At 37.2% G+C, this 27,195-nt stretch overlaps 1 protein-coding gene across 3 annotated transcripts; it reads left to right on the forward strand.

Moving 5' to 3' along the window:
* Positions 1–27,195, forward strand: LOC111048174. 3 transcript variants are annotated; one of them, XR_005573270.1, is made up of 5 exons: positions 1–445; positions 4,433–4,534; positions 5,854–5,942; positions 8,815–8,914; positions 23,159–27,195. XR_005573270.1 is itself a non-coding variant. In XM_022334039.2 (4 exons), exons 1-4 carry the CDS (start codon positions 293–295, stop codon positions 23,389–23,391), a joined length of 588 nt encoding a protein of 195 aa, XP_022189731.1. In that variant the 5' UTR covers positions 23–292; the 3' UTR covers positions 23,392–27,195. The 3 variants fall into 3 exon arrangements, 1 of the variants encoding a protein (XP_022189731.1); XR_005573269.1 differs by lacking the exon at positions 5,854–5,942 and having other exon boundaries at positions 23–445; positions 23,159–25,357; positions 25,766–27,195; XM_022334039.2 differs by lacking the exon at positions 5,854–5,942 and having other exon boundaries at positions 23–445.

The raw sequence follows: 27,195 nt of genomic DNA on the forward strand, positions 1-27,195 counted from the left end.
TGGCAGACCTTCCAAGTCAAAAGATCTTCCAAGTCATGGTGTTGATTTGTATTTTGTGAAAGAAAATTATTGTATTAGTATTCAATTTGAAAGTTGCTTGTGATTTAACACTTGTTGAACTTAGTTTAATGTTAATTTGATTTCATAACTTATGGTTTTGTTTCACGTCTTTCTCCCACGTATCATAATATTTTATTCTAACACTTTATGATACATCGTCCAACCTAACCTTCTCAATTACTTCCTCTATTTAAAACCTCGAATTATATTTAAACTTCATCACTGGTTAATCATGTCAGAAATAGATTATGAATATGAATGTATGAGGGCTGAATTACTTGGTCTTCCTAAACCAGACAAAGAAGAATTTGCAACCAAAAGGAATGATGTAGAAATTGAAGAAGGTACCAGTAGGCCTACAGGTGTTGAGAGCAATCCTGAAGAAGTAAGTTGAGAACCATCCTATCTTTGAAATTTCTATATAATTTTGCATTATTTGCTTGATTAATGTTGATTTTTTTGTGTATAGGAATTGCAAGATACAAGGAGTCATATTGCTTAGGCCTGTACAGTAACCTGCAAACCATGCGAAGTAGCCTATACCCTATAGTGAGGTCCACGTACCGCTTTACCGTTGATGTTGATTGTTCAATATTCGTAATTTCACAAAAATTCTATACAAAGTAGATTTCTGCTCACATCTGTAAAATCTCGATAAATAAAAAAATTATTTTAATTTGTTCCCATTCGGGCATTAGCATTGATATTAATAATTATTAGGAGTTGTTTTATTATATGGGCCGCAATATACCGCATTCACTTATTTATCATGAAACTATGAATAATAAAATTATTACTATTGTTATAAATGATGCTCGCTATAATTAGGATATATTGATAGAGGAGGTCAAGAAAAGTCTTCATTGTATTTCAAATACCATGTAGAAGTTTATGAAATATTCAATAAAAGCAGTTAGAAAAGTTTGTAAATTCGGTAACTATTGATTTGCCATACATAGGCCTAACCTAACTCAAACTCATGCATTTGACACGCCCATGTTTTTTAGTTCTGTGTTCACTCTTAGGTAGGCCGTCCACTAGAACCGTTTTCGTCCGAACTAGCATCGGCCGAAAACAACCGAACGGTCCCCCAACATAGAAAGAAATAGATGCTCGTCCATTTCAACAGGTTCATACGGCCGTCTCCGTCCGATCAATGTTTTGATCCGAATTGAAAGGGATTTTCCGGCTCTATCTGGCCGAACTACCTAGTCGATCTGAGACAACAAAGTGTTCCTAACCTAAAATTGTTTCACAGTCTTGTTTGTTTTTGTTTTTTGAAGTTGTTCTGTTTTTTAAAGTTGTAACTATGGCAATGAAATGTTGATATGTTTGGTTCAAGAGCATGTTCCATTATTGGATATGCGAGACAAAAGGTATCACCGTTGTGATATTCAAAGGAATCTGTGAACAAAGATTGCTTGATAATGAATAACTAATTTAGTGGATATTTGTTGAAAATGAGATTATTTTAATGAACAACTAATTTACTGGATATTTGTTTATTCAATTTTCAAAATCGCAATATAATCATTGTTTAAGAAAAATTTTGGTGGCTATGATAGTAGTTAATATAGTAGTTGATTGGCCACTAAGCTAGACTGACGTAAACGGTTCCAATAGACGACCGTATGCGGCCGGCAGATTCGTCCATTGGAACCGTTTACGTCAGTCTAGTTGTCAATAATTATTTAATTAACTACTATCATAGCCACCAACATTTTTCATAAACAATGATTATATTGAGATTTTGAAAATTGAATAAACAAATATCCACTAAGATAGAGCAGACTCATCACCCGTAAAATAAAAGAACAAAAGAAAAAATATACAAAACATTGGTAAAGCCGGTTGTAATATATGGGGCTGAAACTTGGACGGTATTGAGCAATGATGTACTGAGATGTTTTGAGAGAAAGATGTTCAGAAGAATTTGGGATACAATATGTGACGAAGGTATATGGAGAGGCAGATATTAATTGTGAGATAGATGATAAAATCGAGGAAGAAAATATTATACACACCATAAAATTAAGAAGAATCGAATGGCTGAAGAAAGAGGACCGGTTAGAATAATGGACGATATAGTGATTGGGACGAGGAGAAGAGGAAGGCCAAGGAGAAGATGGATTAGTGACGTGATGGGTGATGGGTGATCTACGTGTGCTGGGAGTGACAAACTGGCGTTTTTTTTGTAACGATTGTTAATAATTACGATCTCTGTGTTAGCATAGCATATGAAATTATCAAAATTAATTATTAAATCAAAAAAATTAAATAATATAAAAACATTTTTAATGATAGGTACAAGCATATTAGAATTTAGAAGAAAGACGCCGAACTCCCAACCAATCCTTTCACCTTTCAAAAGATTGACAGACATAACCTTTTTTGTAATAAAACTTCAACATAAATGCAATAAACATAATAATTGTCATAATTTTATTATAAAATAAAAATAAAGAAATGTTTATTTCCCAAAAAACTAAAACTATGACATTAATTACACAAAATATTAGATAAATTACAATATTACATACAATAGTTAGTTACAAAAAAAAAAATTGCATGGTTGCCTGTAAAGTCGGTATACGGGCGAAAGTTTTACGTGACAACGACTTTGAGTGGTAAAATAATTTTAATGTGAATATTCATTCGTATAGTAGGAAGAAGGATGAAATAATAACTCACAATGAGAGTGAGTGAGAGGCAAGCGTCCCTTCCACTCAGGCATGGTTAGCCCGCGCCCACCTAAGAGCGAGAGAGACAACCATTGACTTGACATTTTGAATTAGTGGCGCAGTCGCAGGAGATTGCTTGCGGCGCCTGCGCAGGTTGACTGCTCCGTTTCACTCTCTCTCCAGGTGAATGCCTTCGGGTTGGTGCGGCATTGCTCGCCACTGCTCCTATTCGTGCTCTTTCCAGACGACCGTGAACCGAAACGAACGCTCTCACTCGCTCTCATTGTGAGCGCATAACGTGGGAACGTAACGCAGTTTCTTGAAGTGTCTCCCGGCAAACCAATTTATAAGACGTTGTCACGTCAAAATCTTATAATGTGTCCTCTACTTGTTTAGTTTTTTCTGTGTGGAAATTGACCTACTCCACTATGGCGTACCATGTTCTAGAATAGGTTTTGTTAGTTTTTTGTGCGTATTATTAATTAGTTAGTGTTTAGTAAGTCATTAGGTGGTTAGTTGTTATTTGAAATAATGTTTTCTATGTTCTGTCTTCCTTTGCTCATCAACCAATTGTGTACTATTGTTTTGAACATTCTAGGATGATTAATCTGTTTGAAGTTTGCAGGAAGTAGATTATATAATCTTGGTGCTAAATGATTGAAATGTCTCTGGTATAGTGCCTTCCTTGCAACACTGGTGATGAGAAGATTCCTGTATCTGGTGTTGTGGTTGTGGTTTCTGGTTTGAAATGTTGTTGGGTTCTTGTGTAATCTGCATAGTATCTCCTTGGAGTAAAGCTGTCTTGGATCCATCACGTCAAACTCATTGAATAGCTGGTCTGATGAATAGCGTGGAGGCTTCTGGTTGATGAACCTCATGATCAGCTTCTGCACCCTGAGGAGCGGTTCGATGTGCAAGAAGCTTGCACCTCCCCATCCCACAATCCCATACAGCATGAGGGACTGTGCTAGAGAGAAGTAGATAACTCTTGAGGTGCGTACAGACTTTTGCTCTGCTCCGCAACCGAACGTCACCCCAGCAGAGCGATTGATGATCGACCGGGGAACGCGAGAAGAGCTAACATCTTCCGTAACGTTCATGATGGGTGCGACTGCAGAGCGGGGGCGGAGCGACTGCGGTGCGATGGATGAACGAGGGCGGAGCATGCTCGGTGCGGGTTGGAGGCGCGTGTATGTGTACGCAGCTTTAGACATCCCTTGTCGACCAGTGTCCTCAGAATCCTGAATCTGTAGATGGTCTTCCTCAGTCTCCCGCATAGTTGATTGAGATGATGATCCCAGCGCAGAAAAGAGTCCATAGTAACTCCCAGGTATTTCTGTGACTGTTTCCTATGAAGTGTATTATATAAACATAATGTATTATAAGGCTACCCAGCAATCCCCTGGTCAGAATATTTTATTTAGTTTGTCACCCAATCAGCTGGATTGGACGTTTCACATTTGTGAGGTTAGGCTGTAGCGAAGTCAACAATACGACAAGCGAGCGATCATCCTTCGAACATATTTTGAACCCTTGCGTAACATCTCCCGTAACCTTCATGATCGGAGCGTATTTAGGCACGTAAATCTGTACGCACCTTTAGATATCTAGGCTAGCTCTTGAACGTAAATTACTCCAGCCTGAATAGTTCATACCAATAGCTCAGTAATTATAATATTTTTTTATTACAGGAACTGGGCGTTCAGGATGAACATATCAAGAATGTTGCTGGCGGACTAAATGAAATCAGTAGCATCCTACAAACTACACAGAAAAAAATTAACAGGTTCAAAGTAAGTGTCTACTTGAAAATATTTGCTCCTCTCTATTTGTTTTGTCCATCTTTGAATAATCCTTTAAGGGGGATCAAATACCGGTAAAGAAAAGGTACCAGTAGGAAACCTAAGGTACCTAAACAAAGGATGGCGGAAGATAGCATATTTTTCTCCAATTTTTTATGTGGCGGCCTATGAGGGTACTAAAATGATCAATTCTTTGTGTGAAATTATCTGAGAAATCGAATGAAACTAATCAGAAGTATAAGGGTACAACTACACTGAAAGCGGAGCGTGACGTGGTGTGGTCAGAGAATTCATGACACACAGGAAGCGTCTGACCGTCAAGTGTCAAGGGCCTAGAAAATGGCATTGACTATAGTGTGGACAGATAAGTAGCATATGGTGTTTGAAAAATTTGTGTGAAGTTTTACTACCTCTTATGGCTGGTCCTCAAGTTTCAGGTATCTCAAGTTCGGACAGACTATAGTCTGTATAAATAAGTTGAGACTGAGAAAATATCCGTATTGGAGAATTGTGCGAAATTTGAATCTTTTCATGCAAGCCCATGAATTCAATTTGACATAGTTGTCAATCTGAATATATCCAGTCATATGGGCTTTCACGAAAAGATTGAAATTTCGCTCAACTTGGAAACACGGATATTTTCTCAGTCTCAACTTATTTCTGTCTGTCCGAACTTAAGAAACCTGAAACTTGAGGTCCAGTCATTAGAGGGAGAAAAACTTATTTATGTGATACTGCTATCACTAAACTTTTGCAATTGAAAAATCTTTGTTCAGTGAAGCTAAGACAGAATAATATTATAATATAGATCACTCATCTATAACACTTGGAATAGACTTTTGAATTGTTTATATTTCTTTTGCTCAAGTCCGAGTCTGACTGTTGTTATAAGGAAATGCTAGATTTTTAAGAAAAATAATTACTTTTATTTGGAGTATATTCAAGTAGCTAGACGGGGTTTTGCCAAACAGCAATGTTCTGTTTTTTGTGTGTGTTTTGTAGTATAAGTTGAAAAGTTCAAGAAGACTTGATAAACATTGTACAATCTTAATATTTGCTTGTTTTCTCCATTATAATTTTAGCTTTGTATATACTAGATTGTGTAGTCTACATAGCTGTTTGCTCCAAAAGACTGTAGAAAATCGGATTTCTGTTCAACAATGACCAATAATTATTTTAATTCCCCACATTTGCTTTCAAATTCTTTTTTACTTGAGGTGTTCATTTGCTTAATTTTTGGAAAGATATAACTTTTAGGTCAGTCTAGAAACTATAGTGATCAAGCTTTTTCATTTTCTGCTTTTTTTCAGTTGTTATGATTGTTTTCAAGTGTGGTAAGAAGAGCGTAAAATGCTTTTGAGTTGATTATCATGGCTGGTTTTGTACTATAATTATCTGGGTGAGTTTATCCTATTATTGATATTTTTAATTTGTTTGATTGTATTATAATGTATGTACTAGATAAACAAATGGTGTCAATTCAAATAGTTTCATCAGAAAATCAGTCACATTTAGCTCGGTCTTTAACTACTTCACATTATTATCTCCATCATCATTTTGATAAGGCTTTTGAAAAGCTTTAGATATTATTGATATAGTTTTATTTGTTTGATTGTATTATAATGTATGTACTAGATAAACAAACGGTTACAATTCAAATAGTTTTATCAGAAAATCAGTCACATTTAGTTCGGTCTTTAACTACTTCACATTATTATCCCCATCATAATTGATAGGGCTTTTGAAAAGCTTTAGATATTCAAAATCAAGTTTCTAGATTATATTATCATGTCAATGTCATATCTTCTTCCAACTTATTCATATAGTGAGGTCCACGTTATTCAGGGTGGTGCAGAGGAAACGCATGTTTTTCAAACCGCTAGTACTCGGCGTGACAGTAGGGGTTATTGCCCTTGAAACGTTGAAACGTTCAACATCGTGTGTTCGCTGTCGAGCAGTTTTTCAGAAACAATGAATCTGTAGTTACAGTACAACGTATTTTCGGTCAATATTTAAGAGTTGGACGTCGAGGTGCAGTGCCTGATCGAAATACTGGACTCCGATGGGTTGCAGCGTTTAGGAGTACTGGTTCTGTGATTAAAAGTAAACCACCTGGTCTTCCACGTTCAGTTCGTACTCCGGAAAAGGTAGACAGAGTCAGTGTCGTCTAGTCCTGAGACCATGCCGTCTAGTCTATCGTTTAGGACCAGTAACAACTGCCGTTCTTACTCGGTCTACATTTTCCGGTGTACGAGCTGAACGGGGAAGACAAGGTTTACTTTTAATCACAGAACCAGTATTTCTAAACACTGCAACCCATCGGAGAACAGTATTTCGATCAGGCACTGCACTTCCACGTCCAACTCTGAAGTATTGACCGAAAATACGTTGTACTGTAACTACAGATTAATTCTTTCCAAAAAACTGCTCGACAGCGAACACACGATGTTGTACGTTCCAATGCTCCATAGTGACTGAAACGGCATTGTATGGGCCGTCTGCCAACATACGTTCAACAGCAATATCTCCTCCAATCGCCGAGTACTAGCGGTTCGAAAAACATACGTTTCCTCTGCACCACCTTGTAGTAGCAGTATTTAATTAAGGCTGTTCGCTACACCTTTTCATTTTTATTTATATTGGATAATCTTTTTCAATATAATTGCCAAGATCATTATAAGAGTGAGAAAAAGTGGCAACTGACATTTTTAAGTGGTCTAATTAGCGAGTTATGGGTTGTTGAAGTGCTAACTTTTCAGATTCCGTTTTCTTTCCAGATCATAATCGGTTTCGACCATATTTATTAGAACTTCTCTTAAAAATTCAAAAAATTTATCTTTCCAAACTAAAACATTTTTTTCCCATATCGTTCATAAATAACAATGTAACATTTTGGTAAATTCGATTACTTGTTTATTTTGGCATCAATCGCGAAAAACGCATATTAGAACAAAGCCAATGATATACTGAATGTATTAAAAAAAACTACAATGGAAAATCCGAAACCGTTTATGTTGATCTGGGATGAAAACGGAGTTTAGCACTTCAACAACCCATAACTCGCTTATTAGACCACTTGAAAATTTCAGTTGCCACTTTTTCTCACTCTTATCAATTATCTTTTATCTTATTAATGATCTTGACAATTATATTGAAAAAGATTATCCAATTTAAATAAAAATAAAAAGGTGTACCGAACAGCCTTAACATTGATGTTGCTGTCCTTGTCTATCATTCGACAAAGCAGATAGCGGTATCCTTTTCTAGCTCCGTAACTTGCCAGATCGTTTTCCAACAATGTAGAAATATAATTAACTAACAAAATATCTAATATCATCCATGAAAATTCATTATTTAATCATTAAAAAATATTTTTCTTGATGAATAAAATATAATCGATTATTTAAAACAATGATGAACAGTTGATTTTACATCAGATATACCAGTATCAGCTATCCTATATAGAAGGCGGTGGCATGGCAGAGAATCAGCAACTCCTATATTTATTCACTGCCATTATATTATAACGTGGAGTTCACTTTAGCCATCGATTGTGCGTCTAATAATCTATTACAATATAATTCAGTGGGGATTCTTCTATGAAACCATAGAAAAGCTATCAACAGAATGTGTAACAGTTTGCAAATTCTCTTACTATCAACTCCTTTGTAGGGTATCTGCCCAAAACTGAACGTCAATATTATCAATCAGTCTGATGCTTATAAATAATTGAATATCTGAATATTTTATTCATTTTTCCCTATATTCTGCTGGTCATGCATTATATTACTGCAAAAATTCCATACCAATTCTCTAGAGATGCTAATAATTTACAAAATGCAAAATAGTTTTACAAAATTCTCAATTTTATGTTCAGCATTTTATCTTGTTTTTTAGAATAAAACTTTTTCAATCCAATCCAAATCTATTTTTGATGCTTATAAATAATTGAATATCTGAATATTTTATTCATTTTCACCCCTATATTTTCTGATGGTGATGCATTATATTACTGCAAAAATTCCATACCAATTCTCTAGAGATGCTAATAATTTATAAAATGCAAAATAGTTTTACAAAATTCTCAATTCTATGTTCAGCATTTTATCTTGGTTTTTATCATAAAACTTTTTTTTTCAATCCAATCTAAATCTATTATTGTTTTTCAATATGTTATAGCTTGATAATAATATTAATCCAAATCTTTTTTTATACTACTGTAAGTGATTTACAATTCAAATCTGACAAAATGACTATTTTGAAAATTGCAGACTGTATTCGGGAGTGTGACTAGTCTACTAAAGACCCGCGTATCGGCTGGAGAATCCTCATCTGAGACAAGCAGTGTTGCTGGTAATGATGATAAACAAGGTAACTCTTTTAAATTATTTATTATCTGCTAATAAACTAGTATAGTGTCCCAAAAACAACGCAACATTTGATAAACCAGGTAACTACTTTAAATTTATTATCGGTTTAAACTAGTACAGTATCCCAAAAAGAACGCAACATATGAATTGTTGATTAAATCATTATTGACCTATAACTATAAAGGTGCGTACAGATATACGCTCCGCGAACATGAGCAATTCACTTTTAATCAGCTGATTATATCTGTATTTTTACAGAAACGTAAGATATAGATATAAAAAGCTTGGCATCAGCTGATTAAAAGTGAATTGCTCATGTTCGCGGCGCGTAAATCTGTACGCACCTTAATATTTTCCATTACAATGGAAAGTGCGGTTAACTGTGGAACACAATATCAGTCAAAAATGTCCCCCACGACTTTGGTGACACACTTGCACTCTTTTAACAAAATTTGTGTCTCCCGGGATCTCTAGACTCAAAGTGATACTGCGTTTGATAGCAACAATACAAGAAAATACGGCAACCTTCGAGAAGAGACCACTTTACAGTGGAATAAAATTCTGAAAAAAGAAATTTCAATTCAACAAACATTAACAAAAATAAATTGATTACAGTTTGAAAAAATGAAGAATGCTACCCCTGAGAGAACGTTGAAAAGCTTTCAATTCTTTCCCTAAATATATAGAATAAATCGATTGCATAAAGTAGTTCAAGGGTGCAATTGAAAATAAATTGATAGATGCAACGCCCTATAACATGGAGGAAAGTTTTAGCTGTTGGGGGTGAATCAACTCTGTTACTTATGAGTTTGTTATCAACAATTCCTTAAGGCTGTGCAAAGGCTAAAAATGAACTATCTTCTGGTGATATTTTTCAAAGTTTTTCGATTTGTTTGAAAAATGAAAAAGTTTTCTCAGGAAAACATTTATTTCCAATCATTACTTTTTGAGATATGAGCGCCTGAAGTTTGAATTTTTGGGACAGAACATATCAAATACGGTAAGATATAAATCCATGAGATTTAGAGGATGGATTCTTCATGGTATTGTTGATCTAGTAAAACAAACATTTTCTAAAAATATCAATTTTTGAAAAAGTTATTCAATTTACCAAAAATAACTCAACTAGAAATTATTTTTGGCTATTTTTAGTAAATTGAATAACTATGTTAAAAATTGATATTTTCAGAAAATTTTTGTTTTATTAGATCAACAATACCATGAAGAATCTATCCTCTAAATGTCATGGATTTATCTCTTACCGAATTTGAAATGTTGTCCCAAAAATTTAAACTTTAGGCGCTCATATCTCGAAAAGTAATGATCAGAAAAAAAATGTTTTCCCGAGAAAACTTTTTCATTTTGATAGCTTGATGATATACAAATTGAAAAACTTTGAAAAATATCACGAGTTGAAAGTTTATTTTTAGCCTTTGTACAGCCTTTAAGCCTTACGCCTTTTTTTTTGTTTGCTCTGATTCCTTCTTTGTTTTCTTGTGTGGGCATTCTTCTGAGTGGGCACTCAAAATTTTAATTTTATCCTCGGATGTATGTTGACGTGTCAAATACTACCAAGCATTGCTTGATTTTGTAGTGTTTTTTGACGAAAATGAAACTAAACCAACCAAACAAATGTTGCGTTTTTTGGGATACTCTGTAGTTCTGTCACAGAATAGATACAGACTGGAAACTATCAATCAAACGCCTACCCAACCAATGCCTTTTACATGGCACAAATACACGTCCTTAGAAAGTTCCAATCCTGGTCTTTTGATTGGCTCGCGGCAGTGAACGAGATCAATTGATCCGGATCAGTAAAGTGATCCGAACCTCCCATCAATACTATTACAATGCGGAACTTTCTAACAAGATGGCGGATTTTTGTGCCAGGGTACTAGCCGAGTTTCCATACTGTATGTATACTGTGGCTCTGTGAACAGTAGTCCTCATCTTAGAGAAAACATAGCATAAGAAGATATCCCATGGTATAGGTCGTTTATGTCCAAATTTCAAGCCGATTGTGTTTGTTAACTCGAGCCGATTACTGTTGACTACTGTCTATTATAACTGTTTTATTGCGGTGAGAGTGTAAGAGCCGCACAATATGAGAGAATACCATCGTCACATAGCTTCACCAAAAACAACTACGTGGACTATCGGCTTGAGTTAGCTGTGAAATTTAGAACATGAACGCCCTATACCATGAAATATCTTATTATGCTATATTTTCTCTATGTCCTCGCTCTGTTATTTACTTTCATTGGTGCTACAGTCCGATGTGGACCTGGCCTCCAATCCTCTCTCCTCTCCGCCGCATTCTCCGCATCCTTGGACGCCCAAAACGCAAATCGGCCCGCACATCCTCCAGCCATCTCCTCCTGGGCCTTGTTATGTTATGTTTGAAGGGACGGATTCAAGGATCCAAAGGTTCAAAGAACCCCACACGTCAACCGAAGCTTATTGTGTTTCCAAGTACGTTGGTTTGGCTGTGTACTTTACAAGATCCAGGAGTTTTTCCCTTTACTAACATCCCATTCCTCACCTGGTTGCTTGCAGCCAAACAGAGCCCTTATTCTTGCCCCTAGTCTCTCGCAATCCTGTGTGATATGCTTGGAAGTCTCTTAAGACTGATTGGTCCTCGTGAAATACGTGAGTTCCTCTCCTGGCCTTCTTTGTAGGTCCTTCCGCTGAGGAAGTGGTCGCCAAATTTCCTCTAGGGTGCCTGGCCACCCTCAACTCAGCCTCTTTACCCACATTTGTACCTGGAGTTTCACCCATCTCTGGCCTCTTGAATGTTTTATTTTTGCCCCCTCCTAAACTTCGCAGGGTGAAAAGCCCTCACCTCTTCCAAGTAGCTTTGCCTGAATGGCCGCCCTTCTTTGAGCAGTGGTTTGAGAAGGTCATCCTTTCTCTCCAGCTGGGATGGTGTGATTGAGCTTACGACATCCGTGTAGTGATCAGTAGAAGCCTTTTCAATGTTTATAGCCTCTACATAAGAGTGCAACGAAACCTCCTGTGTTCCTGAAGCACCTATTTCAGATTGAGAAACCTGCCCTGAACCTAGCGCCGCAGTGCAGGATGGTTTCTCACAGCTTGGCGTTGTTGTCATTTGAGATGGGTGTCTGGCTTTTTCGTTTTTTTTCGTGATAGAGAAATTCTGCAGATTCGTTTTCAGCGACCCCAAGTTTAGCCTGAAGGCTCAGAATGCCAACAATATTTTGAAATAATTAAAAATCATCATGAAAAGTCATTAATATGGTAGTACACCGCGTTTCTGGAAACTTTTTACTCGTGACTGGAGTTATTATTGACACACAAAAATAAAAATAGTCGTGAGAAAGAAAACTGCTGATGAACGCGAATAAGACCGTCACTCCATTGTTCTATTGTCTCGGCTGCTTGGCTGAGCCTGGCTGGAGGGATCAAATAACCGACTGGATTGATCTTTCGTCTGTCCGCTAGGCGGAACTACGCCGACCATTGCTGGGTGGAAGATGTTACTGCGGCCGCTCGCATTCCCACCAACGCTGCTATTACTTGCTGTCTCAGCGCCTAGTCCGAGTCAGACAAGCATCCAGCCTGCACTGCGGAGCAGATCCCGATGGGTTTGAAGGCGAGGTAACTTCTGGAGTTGCCTTGGGGTTTGGTTTGTTCATGTGGTTCCCACGAACAGCTGGGGGAATGGAATCAACCCAGACAGAGCCTCGCATGTCCAGGCAAGGCTAAATACTACAGGAGGGCGCCTGGTATCCTGCAGGCACCGTTAGAGACACCATATAAAAGCACCACCCATCAGCACGGTCCACATCACACCTTCGGTTGGCCTCAGTAGAAGTAAGAATATGGCCAAGAAAGGCCGACAAATAGAAAAAAAGAAAGAATGGTACAAAGCTAAGTCAATGGAAAAAGTGCCATTCTAGAAATAAAAAGTTCCAAAGTATATTAAGAAGGAGAAGGAGGGTTTTGGAAGATGGACTTTGGAAAGGTGGTCCCTTATAGTCGACAAGCAGGGATACTTTGGGTGTATTCTGGTTTTCAACAATTTCTTGAGTACGATGTTCGACTCAAAGCTCCCCCATCCCCACAGGGGGCCTCCTGGGCCTTCATCTTCTACGTGTACCAATCATATTGCCTTACAATAAACTCTGCGGTAACCTGCAATGCTACATTGCCCCAACCGCCTTAGGTGGGCCGTCCACTGGAACCGATTTCGTCCGAACTAGCATTGGCTGAAAACTACCGAACTCGTCCGAACGATCTCCCAACAAAGACAGCTATAGATGCTCGTCCATTGCAACAGGTTCATACGTCCGTGCACGACCGTCTCCGGCCGATCAAGTTTTCGACTCGAATTGAATGGGATTTCCCGGCTCTATCCGTCCGAAGTCGAGCTGAGACAACATCATCCTAACCTCAAAATTGTTTCACAGTCTTGTCTGTTTTTTGAAGTTGCTCTGTTTTATAAAGTTTTAACAATGGACAATGAAAAGTTGATAAGTTAGGTTCAAGAGCATGTTCCATTGTGGGATATGCGAGGCAAAAGATATCATCGTTGTGATGTTCAAAGGAATCTGTAGACAAAGATTACTGATTAAATAGGATCTGAAGGTAAGATTATTGTAATGAATAACTAATTTAGTGGATATTTGCTTATTCAATTTTCAAAATCTCAATATAATCATTGTTTATGGAAAATTGTTGTGGCTATGATAGTAGTTAATTCAATATTCAATAGTTCAGTCAATAATTGGCAAAAAGACTGACGTAAACGGTTTCAATGGACGAGCATATTCGGCCGAATTAACGGCCGGCAGATTCGTCCGATCTAACAACCAAACGGTTCCAGTGGTTCCTTTGGGTAACCGTCCACTGGAACCATATTCAACCGATCCGTTCGGCCGTTGGATCGGACGAATCTGGTCGTCCATTGGAACCGTTTACGACAGTCTAGTTGCCAATTATGAATTAACTATTATCATAGCCACCAACATTTTTCATTAACAATGATGATTATATTGAGATTTTGAAAATTGAATAAACAAATATCCACTAAGTTAGTTATTCATTACAATAATCTCACTTTCAACAAATATCCACTAAATTAGTTATTCATTATTAAGCAATCTTTGTTCACAGATTCCTTTGAATATCACAACGGTGATACTCACATATGCCACAATCGCATATTTGTCTTTTGTATCGCATATCCCACAATGGAACATGCTCTTGAACCAAACTTATCAACTTTTCATTGTCCATAGTTACAACTTTATAAAACAGAACAACTTCAAAAAACAAAAACAAACAAGATTGTGAAACAATTTCAGGTTAGGATGTTGTCTCAGCTGGACAAGTTATTTCGGCCGGATAGAGCCGGAAAATCCCATTCAATACGTATCAAAAAATTGATCGGCCGTGCACGGCCGTATGAACCTGTTGCAATGGACGAGCATCTATTCCTTTCTCTGTTGGGGGACCGTTCGGTCGCGTTTTCGGCCGATGCTAGTTCGGACGAAAACGGTTCTAGTGGACGGCCCACCTTGACCTTTGCGCCCTGATAGCTCGCACAATATCTTGTGGTCCCATAAAATTGGCAACCTCTTCATTATTTCTAATGCGCGCGCCACCCATCTTCCGTTCCGATTTTTCATTCAAAAACACGCAAGGTTTACTCTTCTCTACTAGTCAGCGTCCACGTCTTAGCACCATAAGTGGCCACTGGTCTGATCAGTATTCTGTATAGCCGCAGCTTTGAAATGCGTTTCATTTTATCGTGCATGGGACAATCCATAACCTAAATTTATGCGCAATAACAATATCTAAAGGTGCGTACAGATATACGCGCCGCGAACATGAGCAATTCACTTTTAATCAGCTGATTATATATGTATTTTTACAGGAACGGTAAGATACAGATATAAAAAGCTTGGCACAGCTGATTAAATGTGAATTGCTCATGTTCGCGGCGCGTAAATCTGTACGCACCTTAATGCTTGTGAAGACCTCAGATGCGGTTACAATAAAACTTATTCTATTCTACTCTATTATATTCTTTCCTAAATTTAAGTTCAGATTAAATGCATAGATTGTACTAATAACATTATTTTATAAACACTCTGTATAAAGGTGCGTACAGATATACGCGCCGCGAACATGAGCAATTCACTTTTATGTATTTTTACAGAAACGGTAAGATATAAAAAGCTTGGCATCAGCTGATTAAAAGTGAATTGCTCATGTTCGCGGCGCGTAAATCTGTATGCACCTTTATATCAGGCCCATTTTTTAAATGTGTAGAAAATGCATCCCACAATATAGTTGACTATATTTATATAGTCAACTTATTTAGTCTCATAGTCATTTCAAATTAGTTTAGTATAGTTTTATTTGTCTTTGATCAATCCAGTCACATTGACGTCCATATTGCACTTCATTATTGTCAGAGTGCGGTTGTGTAATAGTGCAATACATTTTTATAATAAGGACTGTGAAAACTATTAACCCGGCTGACTGCTTCGGCTAAGCCTAAATAACTTTTTTTTTAGTTTGTTGAAAGAGAACATATGTTATTATGAAATTATTTTTCAAACGAGGTGTCTTTTTGAATGATTTTTCATTTTCTCTTTTTGTATTATTATAAAATTCTATTCTATAGCTTACTACAATCAAATGACGACCGAACAAAACCGGTGAGTAATTTTGAAACTAAATTCGACTGGTCACATGATCTTGAAGGGGTGTGGTGAAATTCGATTTTGACAGTTTTTTGTTGGGTCAACCGACTATAAAACCCAGTTTGATTATCGTGTGAAAACGGCCCTCAGCGTTGATGAATTTTTAAGAGCCTTGGCAGTAGTGACATCCACCTCAACATTTTTATAAGGAACTTGCGGGCAACAAATCGAATTGAATTGACAATATTCGTGCCGTAGGTTTTGTTCGCAGCCGGAGTGTTAAACGTAGCGTTAAGTTTGATTTACACATATGGGACTGTGCTGCGGTGCGGTTGCGATGGGACTGCGGTCGTGTTGGGTCGTTATCATTCTCACGTAGGGGACTGTTCTGCGGCCGTGCTGTTGCTGTTTTGCTCTGTAATTACGTTATTCCAGTGCAATCACTTCATTACTTCAGTCACAGATATGTGCTCCGACGAAGAGGATGTCATTATAGCGGTTGGTGCGTTTATTGGATTGCAAGAAGAAGAAGAAGAAAGAGTCCTCCATTTTGATTTGCAGTCATCTATTCTCTCTTACTATATTATTATCGTAATCTGCATGCTGCAGATCATACAAACTTTCAAATTCATGTAAAAATACCGGGTGCTTCAAAAAGAATAACCCAATTTGAAACAGTTATATTTATTTAAAAAAATGGTGTACACAAACCAATTTTACATCAAATTACTCACAGAAGTATCGAGTTTATGATGATGTATTATAAGTGTTCTATGTGCCCTCCTTTTGAGGCTCGGACACCATTTAGATGGTAGCCAAATTCATCCCAGACTGTTCGCAAGATGTCTTGGACTGTAGCTACTGCATCAGTTATCCTGGTTTTTCGCTCCTCAATATCAAGTGCTAAGGGAGCTAAAAACCAGGATAACTGATGCAGTAGCCACTATGGGTGGCTCGTTGGAGTAAGTCATAACGCGCTGGTCTAATAATCAGGAGAACCCGAGTTCGAATATCGACCGGGGCAAAAGTTTTTGACCACAGCACAATCACATAGATTTCAATTTCAATTTATTTATACACACACACACACATGAGATACATCAATATGAAATAAAAATTAATTACATCAATAAAAAACATTACAGTATAAAATAAATAACATAAATATGAGAACACATTACAATATTAGAAGGCAAATTATACATGTTATGTGGTGAAGAAGGGTAGAGGATCAAAAGATCTTCCAACTATGGCTATCCATGTCATAGGAAGGCTTTTGATCCTTGGAATTTTTGGAAAGGATTGGGAAAGGGATGTGATAGAGCACAAGTAGGGGAAGTGAGCGCACTAATCAGAAAAGTTCTCTGTTAACTTATTATAGTTCTCAAAGGTAGAAGAAGTAGTTAATTTTGATCCAAGCATTGATATCTGTTTTTACTTTTTTTGTTATCTTGGCACAGCTAATAATTTGTTCAGGAATTCTATTTATAATTTTAGTGCTTAAATATATGAGTTGTCTTCTAATATTTTCAATGTTAGTATGATAGATTAGGTACTTATTTGAGGTGGGTCTTAAATTGTATTGATTATTGATAGTATTATTAGTGCAAATGAAATTATTTTTATATTTAAATATATACTTCACTACATTCATTACATACAACTGTCTAACTGTCAACACGTTAAACTCTTCAAAGTCAGGTTGGTTGGGAAAAGTCTAGGCTTATTTAAGATTGTTTTAATGATTGATTTTTGAATTATGAAAAGCTCTTCCAAGTGGGAATTATAACAGCCCCCCCATACTGAAATACCATACTGGATTATGGACTGTACCAGTGCAAAGTATACCATTTTAAGATGACTTGAGTTTAGAATTTTTTTTTGCTTCGTAGAATTTATAAGAAAGATATCTGATTCTTTTGCATAAAAATTTGATATGGATGTCCCACTTCAAATATTCATCTATTTTGACGCCTAGATATTTTGTGCTTGTTACTCTTTTTATTATGGGACAAGTGCAGTTATTGAAGTTCATGTTGCAGTTTGAATGTAGTCTCAGATTCATATTTTCGTCGGGTTTACCAGTTGTATTGAGTGCAAAGGTGATGTAATTGGTTTTATCAATGTTCAAGCTCAAAGTGTTTTTGTCTAACCATTTTTTAATGAGAAAACAATTCTGTTCTGCAATTTCATGAGCCTCGATCCACGATTTTCCATAGAAAACAGCTGCAGTGTCATCTGCGAATGATATAGTTGTTGAATTTTTTAGTTTCAGGCCAGATACGGCCACCCCGTCTTTCGGAGGAGGCGATAACCGTCGGTCCCGACTACCTAACAAGTAGTTGTCATATCTCATCATCATCCCTCTCACTCATTACCCACGCACAAGCCTATGAGCTTATGTGGGCATCACCCTCAGTATTATCATTATTATCAGTAGCTACAGTCCGAGAAGACAGACATCTTGTACAGTCTGGGATGAATTTGGCTACTGTCTTGATGTCCCCGAGCCTCAAAAGGAGGGCACATAGAGCACTTATAATACATCATAAACTGGAATATAACTGTTTAAAATTGGGTCATTCTTTTTGAAACACCCGGCAGAATCAGCTTTTCGTCATCCATTCAGATTTCACTTTTTTAAAAACTCTTCTCACAATGTATGGCCAAGGCATGAACCATCGACTAGAACTGAATTAGGGTAGTAGGGTAGAACGCTGGTAAACATCTTCAAGCCAGAACAGCCGGCAGGTGTAAACGAAGATGCCCGAGGCTGTACGGAAACAGCCGAAGCCGCAGGGCATGAGACCGTGGCCTCGAAGAGCTCTCAAACGACACGGTCGCAACACCAACGCAGCACGACATCAGCACAGGTCCCCTATGTGTGAATGACTGTAGGCTGTAGCCATGCATTTCAAATGGAGAGACCGTGAATCCATCTAAAGTCGATCGGCCGCAGTCTCATCGCAACCGCAACGCAGCACAGTCCCATATGTGTGAATCATCAACCTTAAGGATGTGATCACATTGAATGCGTGTATATGCGCAAGTGCACGCATGCTCATGCATGATCAAGTGCGCAGATGGGAAACAAATAATACAATCTAAGAAACACAATGTGGAAATAGCAATAGGAACACTCATACTGACGCGTGTACTTGCTGGTTGCGTTCAGTGTGATCAGCTACATGCAAGTCACAACGTGTTTCAATGGCTCTTCCAGATTTTGTTTTTCGGCTCATGTATGATCTAATAACGTGCACTTGCTCATATACACATTCAATGTGATCACACCCTAGGCTGTGATAAGTTAAGTAAAGTCTACATAATTATTAGAACTAGATTCAAAATCAAATCAGATTGAGTTTGTATTTTGGCCTTCTTTCTAGTAATTTTACTGTGAACAATATTATTCTCTGTTTTCAATTAATTCCATATAAACTCAACAGTGATAATATAATTTAATTTCCTATCCAACCTGTGATAAAATTCTATTTTATCTTGAATATGGTAACTGTATTGATGGAAGTACTATGGTAACTGTAGTTGGATTACTTGAAGTCTAATGCCGTATCCACACTCTAGCCAAGTGCATACAAATGATGACAAACGCGAGAGTGTGGATGGGTGGTTTGCCAGCGTTCGCCTGCACTAGCCATCGCTCCAATTTTTGTCGAGCGAAGGCGAGTGGCCAGCCGAGCATCCACAAATGGTCCATTGCAGTGTGGATGTCAAGACCAACGTGGCCAAGCTTACCAGCTTGGTCAGCGACTTGGCGAGAGTGTGGACTAGGCATTAGCATGAGACAGGCCTCCTTTTCAATCGATTATGAAATTGAAATTATGAGAAGCAAAATGCCATTGAAATGAACAGATTGGATGCAATTATTGATTAATATCACCAATTAAATTTATTGAACAGCTCGGTATCAATATTATACTTACTTACTCCATGGCACTACAGCCCATCCAGGGCCTTGGCCTCCTCAAGAATGCCTCTCCACTCCTCTCTGTCGGCAGTTTTGCGTCTCCATCCCCTAACGCCTATTTTCCGGAGATCATCTTCCACATCATCCAGCCAGCGCTTGCGTGGACGTCCTTTCAACCTTCTTCCGCCTGGGTTTTCTCTGAAAACTTTTATAACAGTTTCATAGATTTGTTGTTTAATTTTCCTTGACAGTGTTTTGGATCTCAAGTATTGGCTAAGTGCATAATAACATCGATTTCCTGCCGCTATTTTTGCTTTTATATCAACTTCAACATCGTTATCTTCTGTGATAATAGAACCAAGATATTTGAAGCTTTCCACTCTTTCGAATGTGTAATTATTGCACTCTATGAATCTGTCGCCAATCTGCCGGGCTCTGCTGCTTTCCAGATACTTTGTTTTACTCTCATTAATTGAGAGTCCCATTTCTGTTGATCCGTCATCGAGCTGTTTGAAGGCATCTTTTAGAGTTTGGATATTTCTTGCAATCAAGACTACGTCATCCGCATAGGCCATCTACTGCAACATTCTGTTCATTATCGCTCCTCTTGGATTTTTGGATTTATTACTATTCCTCTTATTACTTTTTCCAGGCTTAAGTTGAACAGCATAGCTGACAAAACATCACCTTGTCTGTTCTGGAGTCAAAAGATGAAAATAGATTTCTTCTTATTTTTTTTCAAAAAATAAATTTATTTTAATTAATTTTAGTGTAAAATTAGTTACAAATAAGATTGTCATTCATCTGCATAAATGATGAATAAATGATGAATCAATCATATAAATGATTTAGCGCAATGTTATAGAATAGAGCTGTTGGTTTGTAGGTTTCTCTACAAAACGAGACTTGAGTATTAGGAATTTAATGTTTTAGTGTGTGAGAAATTATAATAGTCAATGACTATTCCAAGTGTACAACAAAACAGTATTCTATAAATAGTACATTATTATAACTGTTCTATTACTTACTCCTAGAAGCTTCAGGCCGATGTGACCCTTGGCCTCCTTTTCAAAGCCACTCCATACAACTGTTCTATTAAATAATACTTTTAATGAACTTTAATACATAACTGTAATAAGTTACTAATTTCACTTTTATTATAGTATATTACACTACTATCTACAGTGTGTCTGATAAGTCACTCCCTATTTTTATACAGCTATAATTTCTTTATTTATGAAACAATTTTGTTAGAACTACATTTGTTAGATAGAACATTCCTTGAGGTTTTGTTTAACACCAATTTTCATTTGTTTCTGTTTAAAAATGCCCCCTCCTTCGACTGTGGAAGAACGAGCCGAAATAGCAGCTCGTTATGAAGTCTGAGGATCTGTGGTGCGAGTACAAAAATGGTGGAGGGCTGAACGAGGGATCCATGCAGCAGTGGGTGCAAAAACTTGAAAATTGTCATTCCAAATTACTAACAACAGGGAGTGTCGCAGTTAGAAGACGATCAGGAAGACCATCAACGTCAAGGACAGCAGAAAATGTTGACAGAGTTCGTGAAATGTTCATGAGGAGCCCTAAGAAATCACTGCATCACGGATCTCGTGAAAGTGGTCTTTCACATTACTCTGTTTCAACAATTCTTAAGAAAGATCTCAATTTTTTGCATTCAGTGTTCCATGGATCTATCGCTTAGCCCTCCACCACCTTTGTACTCGCACCACAGATCCCCAGAACTCATAAATAGCTGCTATTTCAGTTCGTTCTCGCACAGTCAAGAGAGGGGGCAATTTCAAATTGAAACAAATGAAAATTACCTCAAGGAGTGCTCTATCTAACAAATGTAGTTCTAACAAAATTGGTTCATAAATAAAGAAATTTAGCTGTATAAAAATAGGGAGTGATTTATCAGACACTCTGTACTTGCAATACTTTTATAACTGTACTGTACTGTACTGAAGTAAAATAATGTTATTAGTACAATCTATGCATTTAATCTGAACTTAAATTTAGGAGAGAGTATAATCGAGTAGAATAGAATAAGTTTTATTGTAACCGCATCTGAGGTCTTCACAAGCATTAAGGTGCGTACAGATTTACGCGCCGCGAACATGAGCAATTCACATTTAATCAGCTGATGCCAAGCTTTTTATATCTGTATCTTACAGTGTCTGTACAAGTACAGATATAATCAGCTGATTAAAAGCGAATTGCTCATGTTCGCGGAGCGTATATCTGCACGCATCTTTACCTATACAACAAATTTCATACATACAATACAATAATTGAAATAATAATCTTATTTTTTCTCCCAATCATTTAAATGTGAAGTGTTTTGTAAAAATGAATAAAGAAAGAATAAATAATTCAGTTCATTTGCCACAAAAATACCAGAACAAAAAAAAGCAATCAACCCTATCGTACATACAAATTAATTAATACAGATGAAATAAATTGGAAGTTGCATTTGTTCAAATGCTAATTAATGAATAATTATTATTAAACGAAAGTCCAATTAAATGCTGTAAATCACCCCGAAGACTTCTGCTACTGCAAATATTGAAAACAGGGTGAACAGCTAGATGGAAATTGGGCGCTGCTATCCAGAGATTGTCAGTTTGGTGTAAGGGTAAGCATTCCTGACCGGCAATTAGGAGGTACTGGGTTCGATTCCTGGGCTGACAAATAATTTTTGTATAGTAGCGCTCATCGAATTTCCATCGAGCTGTTTACCCTGTTGTCAATATGAATAATTGAATAAATGAATTTATTTCCTTCTCAAATTACAATTTACAAAAGTAGAAATTAAATAGTATCTTGGAAATTATACTGATCACGTATCCAGTTGTGTGATCAGATAATCAAAGTATAATTAACAAGGTAAAAACATTATCAACTTAAATAATAAATAATAAAAATAAAAATAAACTTGTATGAAAAAAATAAAAGCTGTGAGTCTAGTCTAGGTGATTAAGATTGCTAAAACAATACTGAAACTACTGCCTGTAGCGCATTATATAAAAAAAAAACAAATAAATTGAAACAGCCCAGAAAACCAAAAACTTGAATAAATGAAATGCATTTAAATGTAGTAATTAATGTAATTAATATAATACCGTACATGCCTTAGTGGAATAGTGATTCAATTGAATAATAATATTTTTATGAGAATGGTGCCGTTGAACAATGCTAGCTCAACCTGCACCATTATCTAACAACATTTCTAACCATCCAAACGTCGTTCACTGTAAACAACCAGCTCTTGGCTCTCTCACAAAAGATAATATAGGAATCACACCTTCTCAATTCAATTGGCAATTTATTGTAAATATAAGGTCCTAAGTACATAAACGAGTGCCTAAAAATCTCCCTGCTCACCTTTGGTGTCCTACATAGTAGCTTGAGGCGTACCTCATAGTAGCATAGAAGCTGGATATTGCGCCAGGTAAAAGTGATATTTGCAGTAGCAGAAGTCTTCGGGGTGATTTACAGCATTTAATTGGACTTTCGTTTAATAATAATTAATTATTAATTAATAGAAAAATTATACTATACAATAGTACTTGAGTTTGCTACTAATAATTACAATATTATTGTATATATTTTGAATAGTAAAAACATTGAAAACTTTTTGCAGATGGTGGTCTTCAAGTGATGGAGGGTCAGCCAACCTCTTCTGGCGATGCATCCTCAGTTCAGGCCAGTGAAAATACTCCACAACTGCCAATCAAAAGTCCCAAAAGCATCGATGTTGCCGAAATGGTTGGTAGTCATATATCGACTTTGGACTCGATGATCTACAAAGCAGATGAAATAAACGCGAGCATGAGCCATCAGAATAAGCAAATGAGAATCTTCATCAATAAGTAATACTTTGCTCTCCTCTCTTGAATAATCTATGTATACTTTTATAACCTAGCTTTGTGATACTATCATTACTCTTAAGGTGCGTATAGATTTACGCGCCGCGAACATGAGCAATTCACTTTTAATCAGCTGATGCCAAGCTTTTTATATCTGTATCTTACCGTTTCTGTAAAAATACATAAAAGTGAATTGCTCATGTTCGCGGCGCGTATATCTATACGCACCTTCATACAGAGTGTTTATAATAATGATTATCGGGGTTTCAATTCTATAAAATTAATCACATTAAACTTGAGTTCCGCACACACACATCGATTTTTGTTCGTACGATATTTTGCCGTCCTGAATTCTATTGGATTAAACGAAACTTCTGTTCAATCTAATAGAATTTATAAGGACGGCAAAATATCGTACGAACAAAAATCGACGTGTGTGTTCAGAGCTTTACAGTTATAAATGATATGTCAAATGGAAGAGTAACTCAAACAGTTCTACTAAGAACCTTATAAATGTGACTACCATTTGTCACACGGCACACATTCAGCCTATAGTCAAATTCTTCCCAAACGTTGATAAGTGTGTCTTCATTAATTGTAACAACAGCTACTTCAATCCGATTTTTATTAATTCAGGGAGGTTAGCTGGTAGTATAGGCACTTACACACGATGAAGAAAGATGGTGAAAGAAAGATGTTGGTTGATATAAACCTGATTGTCGGTCGGCGAATTGCATATTTCCTTCAGCTTAATTCCCTTCTTCTGTTTTGCCGCCGCGAGCCATGCAGCCTTTTTCCTACGTGATGTGAATTTGACAATAATTGAAGTGTCTCCTTTTTTGTTGGAACGCGATGCACCACCGAAACGTCCTCTTCTTTGAAATTTAGTTTGAGAGGCTTACTTAGGCGTTCGAGTACGTTTATGAGATTTTCTCCTGTGGTTTCCGGGATTCCAACTATCTCCAAATTGTCGATTCTGCTTCTCTGAATCAACGAATGAACGAATGAATGAATGAATAAATGAACGAACGAACGAACGGATGAATGAATGAATGAATGAATGAATGAATTGAATGAATGAATGAATAATGAAATTATTTCTTGTTGTAATGAGCGTACATGATTTGCAGTTTCCGTGTTTTTCTTCTCCAAATCATCACACTTTAGTTTCAATTTGTTTTGTTCTGAAGCTAGATCATCAAGACGAGTTTTTATTCCATCGGTTATTGTGGTTAACGTATCTAATTTGGAGGAGTTTTTTTGTAGAAGAGGATAGGGATACCATCAATGCCCTTGGAGTTGACAATATTTAGATTCACTTTTTATGACAGTAAGTTCTGTTTGGAGTTCCGTGATTTGAGTTCTCAATGCGTTTATTTCAGACTGCATTGATGAAAGTTTGTTTCAATGAGGGGCGCTAACTTATCAGCTAATTTTTGTATAAAAGAGAACTGCTGTAACCGTTAGTTTTATCGTCTCTAGGAGAGCAGGTGAAACGTCAAAGTCGTTATCGGCTGATAAGGACCGTCTCATTGCACCACGAGCTGTAGCAGTCACAGAGTCTAATCGCTTATCGCTAGCCTTACCTCGATTGGCGCTAACCCTAGTATTCCTTGGCGAGTCATGATACATGTTTTCTCGATTTTTAGGGCTTGAACACTAAAAAACTGAGGTAAAGCTTTAGAAACAGGAGCTTGAAAATACTAAGTCTACTCAGCGTTCATCTACCATCTATCAGAGAGGTTGTTCCAGAACAACGTTCGAAAAATATGTAGGAGCACTAGGAGCTGCTAGAGGAAAAACCCTTCAGAAAAACGCAGGGGATAGAGGCAGGTGGAGGTGCTGGGTCGAGGAATCCTCAAACTACCTTGCGCTGTGAGGCGGAAGGGCTCAAACTACCCTACGCTGTGAGGCAGGGCACAAACTACCCTACGCTGTGAGGCAGAAGGGCTCAAACTACCCTACGCTGTAAGGTAAAAGGGCTCAAAGGGCTATGCACTACTTGCATACTTCCACCAAGTTTCAACAAAATAACTTCACTAAAACCCAGTTGAAAAGCTTTAGAAACAGGAGCTTGAAAATGCTAAGTCTACTCAGCGTTCATTATCTACCAGAGAGGTCGTTCCAGAACAACGTTCGAAAAATATGTAGGAGCACTAGGAGCTGCTAGAGGAAAAACCCTTCAGAAAAACGCAGGGGATAGAGGCAGGTGGAGGTGCTGGGCTGAGGAATCCTCAAACTACCTTACGCTGTGAGGCAGAAGGGCTCAAACTACCCTACGCTGTGAGGCAGGGCTCAAACTACCCTACGCTGTGAGGCAGAAGGGCTCAAACTACCCTACGCTGTAAGGTAAAAGGGCTTAAACTACCCTACGCTGTAAGGTAAAAGGGCTCAAACTACCCTACGCTATGAGGCAGGGCACAAACTACCCTAAGCTGTGAGGTAAAAGGCCTCAAACTACCCTACGCTGTGAAGCAGAAGGGTAACTGAGAAAAAAGAAGCAAATATGTATATTATTGAAAGTACTATTTGCCATACTGTCATTTGATGGTATAGAATGATATACAGTTCAATGAAACTAATGTGAATTGTGACTTGGCTATGTGTAACTTCTATGTCCAACTGGCCCAATAAAAACTTGAAACTTAAATGATGCCTTATGAAAGATATTCTGTGTAGGATTAGGGGTAAACTGGGTAACCCGCCCAGGCCAAACTCTCCAATGATGATTGGCAGTGGTGTACATGCTCTAGAGGGATCAATGGACCAGTTGCGTTAAATTCAGCCCCTGTCTCTTGAGTGCTGGATCCCCTGGGTCCTATGCTGTGATATGACTTCTGGCAGGTGCCCCTCAGGCATCTACTCCTGCCCCCAGACCTGCTCGGCGGAAACCTTGCACGCACATGCACACTTGTGCCAACAAACAAAACTGTTTGAGTTACTCTTTCATTTTGACTTATCATTTATAACTGTAAGTTAATTGTAATGAATTTTATAAAGAGTTGAAACCCCGATAATTCATAAACACCTTGTACTACGTGAGGTCCAAGTTATAATGGAAATGGATTAAGATAGAAGTACAACGTTGCCGATTCTCTGCCTTCTATAGAGGATAGCTGATACCGGTATATCTGATTAACTGTTCATTCTCGTTTAAAACAATCAATCATATTTTATGCGTCAAGAAAATATATTTCCAATTATTAAATAATACACTATCATAATTTAGATTAATAATGTTGTTAATTATATTTCTACATTGTTAAAACACGATCTGGCAACGTTGCGGAGTTAGAAAAGGATAGCGCTATCTGCTTTGTTGAATGATAGATAAGGATAGCATCACAAATTTTAATCTGCCATTATAACTTGGACCTCACTATGTCATTATTTTTTATCCTTGTATACCTTATAATCACTATGGAATACTGTATTCAGCTCTGAACTATCATTCTCTTAAATACTATAATTATACTGCTCTAAACTATCAACTAAGTGAAATGCTATGTACAACTACAAACAATCTATCAATTCTTGAACTATTTTCACTCCACTATGGAATACTATACTATACTCGAATTTTGACTACATTAACTCTATTAGAACAATAATCATCAAATCGCTTCATAGTTTTCAGCCCACTTTAGGAACCCATCAACATTCTATTATACTGCAATTACAAATGTTCGTGATATTTTGTTTGTTTTTTGTGTAGTTGAGAAGTTGATATTGTGGTAATTATTCATATTGAATGAAAAAGACTAAGAAATTGTCAAAAGCCACAGATTTATTGATACCTAAAAAGACCGGT

This window comes from Nilaparvata lugens, chromosome X (genome assembly GCF_014356525.2).
Source record: "Nilaparvata lugens isolate BPH chromosome X, ASM1435652v1, whole genome shotgun sequence".
Taxonomy (NCBI): Eukaryota; Metazoa; Arthropoda; class Insecta; order Hemiptera; family Delphacidae; genus Nilaparvata; species Nilaparvata lugens.

Bases quoted from the DNA above. Each gene is read 5' to 3' on its own strand.
- LOC111048174 (XM_022334039.2), top strand. From the start codon at position 293: ATGTCAGAAATAGATTATGAATATGAATGTATGAGGGCTGAATTACTT. The intron at 4,535-8,814 runs GTAAGTGTCTAC...TGAAAATTGCAG, and splicing joins AAAAAATTAACAGGTTCAAA to ACTGTATTCGGGAGTGTGAC. The intron at 8,915-23,158 runs GTAACTCTTTTA...AACTTTTTGCAG, and splicing joins TGGTAATGATGATAAACAAG to ATGGTGGTCTTCAAGTGATG.